The 8276-nt window shown below is 36.9% G+C and overlaps 1 protein-coding gene across 1 annotated transcript in view; it reads right to left on the bottom strand.

Annotated features, from left to right (window-relative positions):
* Positions 1-8276, bottom strand: part of fras1 (Fraser extracellular matrix complex subunit 1) — a 352266-nt gene that overhangs the window by 138016 nt on the left and 205974 nt on the right. Inside the window, exons 19-20 of the mRNA XM_015373599.1 lie at positions 3663-3818; positions 547-693 (exon numbers count right to left, since the gene is read on the bottom strand). Of these exons, the coding sequence (XP_015229085.1) occupies positions 547-693; positions 3663-3818 (303 nt within the window). The remainder of the gene's footprint in view (positions 1-546; positions 694-3662; positions 3819-8276) is intronic.

Below are 8276 nucleotides of genomic sequence, written 5' to 3'. Positions count from 1 at the left end.
CATGGCTTTGTCAAGCTGCTGCCTACCTTTGTGAAGCAGGAAAAAGACTAATACAAAGTCAATCCAGTAGAACTTTTTATTGCCTACCTGGAATGGGTGACGATATTTAAATAAACTTTTGGCTCTCAAAATGGTATCTGTGTCCTATTTGTTGGTACCCGGCAATACCGATACCACCATTTTTGTGCTGGATCGGGGTCCTGCCCGATAACGGAATCGGCATTGGTCCAACACTAATAACTACCACATTTAAAGTGTAATTACTTGAATTTCAACTGTTTATTTCAATGTGTACCTGAAAGTAACATTTCTGTTAGTATGGTTTATTTATTTAATTCATTTAAACCATGGGAACCACTGGAATAGTCCAAGAGTCGAGCGTTAAACAGTAATGTTCAGGATCAGATGAAAATGTTTCAAATTAAAACCAGGCATCTCACTTCTGTTGTTTTAGAAATACCTTATCTCCACAGTGCTGTAATTGTTTCTTCAGATCTGTTGGATTTTAACCATCGGCATAGACTTTTCTGGTCCCCTGCTACTTACACTGGCAGATCCGATGGCCATTGTCATAGTAACCAAAGGGACATTTGGCAGCACAGAGACCAGAGGGCAGCAGAACGCTGTTAGGAGGGCAGGAAGTACAGGACATATGGCCCTCTCCGCTGCAGGACTCACATGACGGATGGCATTCTGGGAAAAAAAAAGAAGGGAATAAGTTCAATTAAAATGGAAGAAGGGATTAAAACGTAAATAAAAAGATTAGGACAAAAATGAAAGGCATTAGAGTAAAACATTTAATATGAATGTTTGAAAACTGTTTCTTTCATATCAATAAAATGCTGTTTATATTTGTGAACGAATTCTTGCTTTTTTCCAAACACCTTAACTTTCTTTTCTGAAAATGTGTAAAAAAAAAAAAAAAAAAGCCTGATTTACTTTTTTAAAATCTGATCATCATGACCACCTCAAAAGATTAGAGGACGGCCCGGCTAATAAATGGTAAATATAATGAACTTAAGGCTAGTTTTAAAACATTCTTTACAAAGATGGAGAACACCACTTCAAGCTGCTGAATTTTCATATTCCTATCAGAATAAATTTGTAACTGCACACTCTTGAGCTCAAAAATTCATATTTAAAATACTCAGTAATCACAATCAAGTGTGCAATCATTCCAAGAGCTCTCCAGTCCTCAGGCTGTCACCAAAAATTATAGTAAAGTAGGTATTTTCAGCTTCAATTCTGATCAGAATAAACGCTACATACAATAAGATATTGCTGCTTCGGGTTCTGTTAAATGAGCCTCCAGAGGCTTTGCAGCCCAAAGCCGCCTCCTCCTTCTCACATTTGCATTTAAATCTGCATGAAGCTACAGCAGCTCTGCATGGCTGCATCTCTCTTCTACTCCTTACCTGCTGAATCACAGGATGAGGATAGTAAAAAAAAATAATGATGATAATGACCCTGGCTGATGAAGATGAAAAAGCTAATGAGGTTTAGGACCATAAGATAAAGAAGGGGGGATGATAATGGTGATGAGGCTAATGAGGAGATAAAGAGGAATTAGGGCAACGATGAGTCGTCAGTATAAAGGGATGAGAACACTGATGGTTATTATGAGGATGATGACCATAATAATGAGGAGGAGAATGGAGATGAAAGGATGGAATGTAAAGACGATAAAGAATAAGAAACACTGCACAAATAAAGAGGAAGAGCAATGGGAACAAAGTGGAAACCATGTGGGATGAAAGTAATGAAGAGGATGAGAAACTGAAAAACAAAACAAAAAAGATTGAATTTAGGAGGGACAATTTCCTCAGAAGAGCATTTTATGAAGCGAACAGGTGGGTATTAGGACAAAGCCAAGATGGAAAGACATCAGCAGTGACCTTAAAGGAGCTGCTGTCAATCAATCCTGAAAGATCTTTAAGGCCACTTATGGTTAAAGTTCATCTTGATTCCACAGAGTTCTTGTTCAGAAGCATCAAAACTTTTAGGGCAGCGTAATCTTCCAAGAAGTGGATGTCCCAGCATATTCACTCCAATGTCAAAAGGTTCAATGCTAAGAGAAATGCTAAAGCTCTAATGCACACTGTACAAGTCACAGTTAGGCTTTTATACCACAAAGTTTAAAAGGAAAGCAATATGGCTGCACTATTTGCATAGTTTGCAAAGGTAACATCTCTGTATTATTTCTGGAACAATCTTTGGAGAAATGAGAACAAAGTTGGGATATTAGGCTTTAATCTCCAGCTCCATGTTCCAGCATAAGTCTTACAAATCCTCTCATGTTTCTTCCAGCTTTGCATGGTTTCATTTTCATGATCAAACCTTTCTGAGTGGATACCATATTCCACTAATGTGGATATAAACATAATATGAAATAGGCAAAGTGCTCAGTAGAGGTTTATATTTACTGTTTTGTTTGTGACCTCACTAGCTGCGTTTCTATTACAAATGTAATCAATACTATAAATATCGATATAGTGCTCATTTTGAAAATGCACATTTTCATAATTACTATATTTTAATTAAATGCCAAATCAAATTAAAATTGCAAGTAAATACATTTATTCTTGTGAAAAATGCCTCTAATGGGTGCAAAGCAACTTTTTACTGTAAAACATTTTTTTTTTTTTTTTACATTGTAGTGTTTCCATTTAGCAGATTTGTTTTTGTATTCACAATTTGCACAATGTTAATGGTTAATAGAAACATAGTTACTGATGAGTCAACAATACTTCCTAGTAAGCCAGCCACTCTTTGGTAGTTCCCCACTGCCGTCCATTTGAGGATGTTGCCTCTCTCTGTGGTTCTAAAAACCCCAGGCCCTTAAAATGAACTTTTAAGTAATTCTACACCTAATGATGTCAAAAACTGAGATTATGGCCTTTTAAGATATTTTACCTACTTAAAGATGTTGAACATGTTCTGAATTCTACATGTTTGGTAGTTAACAGGCATGATGAAAAACTAAGAACCATTAATTCATGGTTTAAACAGAGAGTCAATTACTTTTTCATACATAGGCAGGTATAAAGCTCTTTTTCCTTCTTACAGTTTTTCTTTTCTTTTTTATAGAAAATACTGAGATAAATTGTTAAAGATGGCAGATATTTGTTCAGAGTAATCTGCATTATGCTGCCGATGCTTAAAGGAAAGTTGAGATATTTGTATTCTATGACAAAAAAAAATGTGTTTTTCTTATTTCAATAAAACGGAAACACTTCAATACATCCTAGGATGCATTCTTTGTTGTCGACATTTAATTTATTTTTTCTGAGCGTGTTTAAATGCTCATTATTTGCAGCTCTATAAATCTGTTAGAGCGTGATTTTTGCTGAAAAGATTCTATTAAATATAAAATATCAATCTTTTGTTTAACCAAGAGGCTCTGCTGGATGTGCATCAGGCAGAAATTACAAGGAGGTACTGTGCAGCAACCTGTGTTGTTACCATTTTTTCTGCTTCTTATTATCACAGAATAAGAGGATCGAGAACCAACTTCCACAAAGTCAGAAAGGTCTTTAAGCTGATGGATGAATAAAATATAGAATCTCTGATCTGATTTTAGCTCTGTTTCACATTCAGACAGCTGCTATTGACCTTTGACCTCTGTACATTTAATATTAAGACAGAAGGGTGAAAGTGCTTACTGATGCAGGCTCCATGCCGTTGATAATGATCGGGGGGACAGCTAGGGACGCAGTGATCACCGAGCAGCCAGGTCCTCTTTGCTTTGCACCACAAACAGACACTGCCGATGCCGTTCTGGAGATCCGCCGTGCAGCGCTGACAGTCATTGCTGCACTCTGGGGATAAAACACAGGAAATAAGACTTTTTATTTCCTCTGGTAATCATACTGTGAATGGGAAAACTACAGACTTTTGCTAAAGCCATCCTAGCAAGGATAATGACCTCTTTAAGTTTTTTTCATTTTTTTTTCATTGAGTATAGGGGAATAATATGTGTCAAATAAAGCCTTATGAAAACAAAGCAAACAGAGATTTTTTTTTTTTTTAGACTAGAGATGAAAATCTGTCAAAACCATGGCATGTTTTATTATCTTTAAACGTGAGTCTAAAGACAGAGGAGACTGTTACGGCCAATGATTTTAATTCATACATATTGATAGTGATTAACTAAAACAAATAAGTATATATATATATATATATATCATACCATATACTGTATACATTTGTTATGTAAAAGACAAAGCTTTATTTTTGTAACTGTCATAATAACAGACTAAAAATGTCCTGTTCTAGATCAGTTAGGGGGAGTGGTGGCCTAATGGTAAAGGGCATTGTGCTTGGAATCTCGAGGTTCTGAGTCAAGCCCAGCTCACACACACTAACACTATGGGTCCCTGCGCTGCACAATGGCAGCCCACTGCTCCCCAAGGGAATGGGTTAAATGCAGAGAGTTCATTTCGTTGATATGTACTTGCGATAGTGCAATGACAATAAAAAAGCTGGGGGGAAAAATCAGTTAGGATCACCAAAGTTTTTTTATCTATTACTATGTTGAATATGATGAGAGATAATAAAATGATTTTTTTTCTACTTTAAATTCACTGCTCTAAATTTTGCTGGTGAAGATAATCAGTCATCCAGATCATAGTCATTCCAAAAAAAGTTTAAAAAACAATCCACAAGACTTTGTTTCCAGGTTTTGAAGACATTTTGCTTCCCATCCAGGAAGCTTAAATGTCAGAAATAGTGTTGAGTTGAGGTTTTTTACAGTACCCCATCAAAACCTTGTTTTTAGTTTGAAAACATGCAAATTGAAACGGACAAAGGGCGCACCCCTTTCCGCTATCATTGCAACCCCTACCCCTGCATAGGTGAGATCAGAAGACCTTGCCTTTTCAGTCAGGCCATTTAACGACCCCCCTTTCAGAGACTTAGACTGGCATGGAGCATTGCAGGCTAACAAAAGAAGCTAAACAACCCCCATTCTAAAGGGGTGGACCCATTCGTTCATTTCAATTAGCATATTTCCATATTTGGGCTACTGTATAAAACCTCGAACTCAATACTATTCCTGACATTTTGAATTGAAAAAGCTTCTTTGATGGGAAGCGAAATGGCTTCAAATTTGGAAACAAACTCCAGTGGATTGTTTTTTTTTTTTTCTTTCCTTTTTTTGAAAGATTCTAAATGTAGTACATGATTATATTGTCCAGGTTGTTGTATGTTGGCCTTGTAGCTCAGTGGTTACAGGAAGAAACCTCTACAGACTGAGTCATCATCGCCCCATCAAGGCATCATCAAGAAGAGTTTATAGGTCGCAAACAATAGGTCTTCCAAATGATTAATTGCCCTTAAATGTATCACTAAATTAGTTATGCATGGGCTTAAGGACAACAGCATCACTGATCTGGAGTGGCCATAATAAACCGCTGATATCAGAGCCATTAAAATTCTTTGGGCAGAGCTGAAAGGATGTGTTTGATAGAAGCAGAAGTCTCCAAATGTGATCCAGTTGCACCACTTGTGTGAGAAGTATTGGGCTTAAATTCCTGCTAACTGATGCACAAAGCTTTTAAAGAGAAACCCAAAAGTTTTTATAGGAATCATTTTGACAATCATAATAGATCTAAAACAACAATAAATTAGGTTCCTTTTTTGTCAGGCAATGAGAAAAAGAAATTTAATTCTAATTCTAATTTTTAGAACCGCTCTTAAACAGACATAATGTCTAATGGTTTCTTTGTAGATTATATACTGAGACCATTCCTATATGGTGGTAAGTTACAAATGTGACCATGTCCAGTATTTCAAAAACAAAAAACTCTGAGCAACAACAAATAAATCCAGAAACTTTCAAATCACAAGATATGTGTAAATATATTTACTTCATGTTTTTTTTTATTCACCAAAAAAAGTAGTTGTGCCCAGCAACGGAGAAGATTTCTTTCCATATTTGACAGTATCGCATTTTCTATGATAGAAAATCATTTTAATTGCACATGGTTCCTGCTGGTAGCTCTGCTGCCTTGCAAAGAGAAGGTCCCTGGTATGAATCCCAACCTGTGGTCTTTCTACATGATGTTTGCATGTATTCTCTGTGCACTAGTGGTTTCTCTCTGGGTACTCTGGTTTCCTCTAAGAGTCTAAAAAGCTTAACCTTAAGGTAAAATGTTTTTTCTAAAATTGCAGGCTAATAAATAAGCCAAACGACCTCCATTCCGAAGGGGCGGACCCATTCGTCCGGTTCAATTTGCATGTTTTCTAAGCCAAAATAAGGCATTGTTGGTCTACTCTATAAAGCCTCAAACTCAAAACAATTCCTGACATTTTTAATTGAACAATCTTCCTGGATGGGAAGCGAAACGTCTTCAAACTTGGAAATAAAGTCCAGTGGAATATTTTTTTTTTTTTTACTTTTTTGGCACGACTATGACCTGGATGACTCAGAATCTTTACCAACTTTACCAACCTTTTTCTCTTAGTTATGAGTTTAGGCTTTTTTGCATGTGTTTGCTTTGTGTTGCCCTGTGATGAACAGATAATCTGTTCAAGGAGGTACCTGTCTATCAGCAATTAAATACTGCGGGCAAGCTCAAGTTACATAAGAGATGGACGAATGGATTACCAGGTGTGTCATTTAAATTTCAAGCTTAAATATTTGGTGTTACTTAAATTTAACTTTGGTTAAAAGTCCATAAATCCTTATAACTAAACCTTTTCCAACCTAAATCTCCAACTTAAGCACTAAGCAACTACAGTAGCAGCCATTCAAAATAGCTCTTCCCAGTCAAAAGCCAGCCGAATGGCAGCAGAATCCCCTCCAACTTCCAGCCATTGGCATTCTCATGGCCATGCATATTTTTTTACTCTGACTCCACCCTTTCATTGAATTACGGGGTCTGACCAGGAGATGACGCTCCTCTTTAGATCTTGATGTCCAAAAATCATGACATAAAGAATATTTTTGATGTTTGAAAAGGAATTGCAGGGGACCAGCCAAGGACCGGTCAAGGACCTGCCAAGGACCAGCCAAGGGCCCATCAAGGAAAGTGGTGAAATTTTGAATGGCTACTATTGTAATAAAATGAGATAAATGTACTGCATGTCTACCTTACTGAGCACATAATTTGTATGGCTGTTTGAGTCCACAATGCCCTGCTCTTCTTTACTTACTGAAACCTGAGTCTCTTTATTATTGTCTCCCACAGCAGATAGGAGCTGACCCACATGCTTCAGACACAAGAACAGCCCAGTCAACCAGAATGTCTTGAGATTAGCTCAACAATGGCAAACACCTTGAGGTGTTTTATCAGATGGTGTCTGGGTTTAGTTTATCTGCCTCGATGGTGGGGACCTTTCAGCTGTCTGGCTCTGCTGAGATAGTCATCAGCAATGAAGAGCAGAACATGGAGGGCTCTGCAGGTGACGGCTTATCTTTGGAGAAGGGAAGACAGCAAAGACTGGCCACACAAAGGGGCATTAGGGAGAGAAGATTTCCCACCATTTTTTTGTATCACTCAAAAAAAAAAGAAGTCCAACACAAAAAGCCAGTTGCGGGTTGGATATGTGGGAGAAAAAAAAAAAAAAAAAGGATTTTGGGAGAATTAGTTTTAAACAACACATGGCTGAGCCCAATTTAAGCTGAATTTCTACTCAATTCTTTGGAAGGAATTTCAATTTTCAACCAGGTTGGCAAATTTTTAACTCTGGTTGACATTTTTCTTCACTTTCTGCTTTTTCATGTTTTATGCAACTCCATTTATATTACTTTGATATCTTCAGTAGGCTAAATTTAGAACAGTAATAGCATTTTCCTCCAGAAGAAACTGATACTGTTTACGCCGACACATCAGCAAGGCCCTGAGGGGGAAATCATGTTTGCATTTCGTGTCAAGTCTTTAAAAAGTAGGGTTCTGAGATGTAATCGCCAAAGGTAAACAGATGGGGAATGCTACCGTTTCACGCCATTTGAATCCCTCCTTGATAGATCTACTTGATGGAAATATGTCAAAAACACCCAACTATGAAACAGATTAAAGAAGAAAAAAAAAGGATTACAAAAAGGAAAATAATGTTTTCTCAGTGTTTGATGCTATATTATTATGGTAAGATATATAGTACTAATTAAAATATTAACTGAGACACTGCAGAGACAACATCTATCTACTAAAGAAATTTAAAACAGTTAGAGGCTTACAACAATAACAGCTTTAAACTGTTAGAATATAATAGTGCTTTAATCTGGCCAAAGGTGTTCCACAAGGATTAGTTGAAGTTCTCCTTTTTTAGTAGTT

Source organism: Cyprinodon variegatus, unplaced genomic scaffold (genome assembly GCF_000732505.1).
Source record: "Cyprinodon variegatus isolate N-32 unplaced genomic scaffold, C_variegatus-1.0 Scaffold89, whole genome shotgun sequence".
NCBI lineage: Eukaryota > Metazoa > Chordata > Actinopteri > Cyprinodontiformes > Cyprinodontidae > Cyprinodon > Cyprinodon variegatus.
The sequence above is the reverse complement of the archived record's forward strand: the minus strand, read 5'-3'. Positions and strand labels throughout refer to the sequence as shown.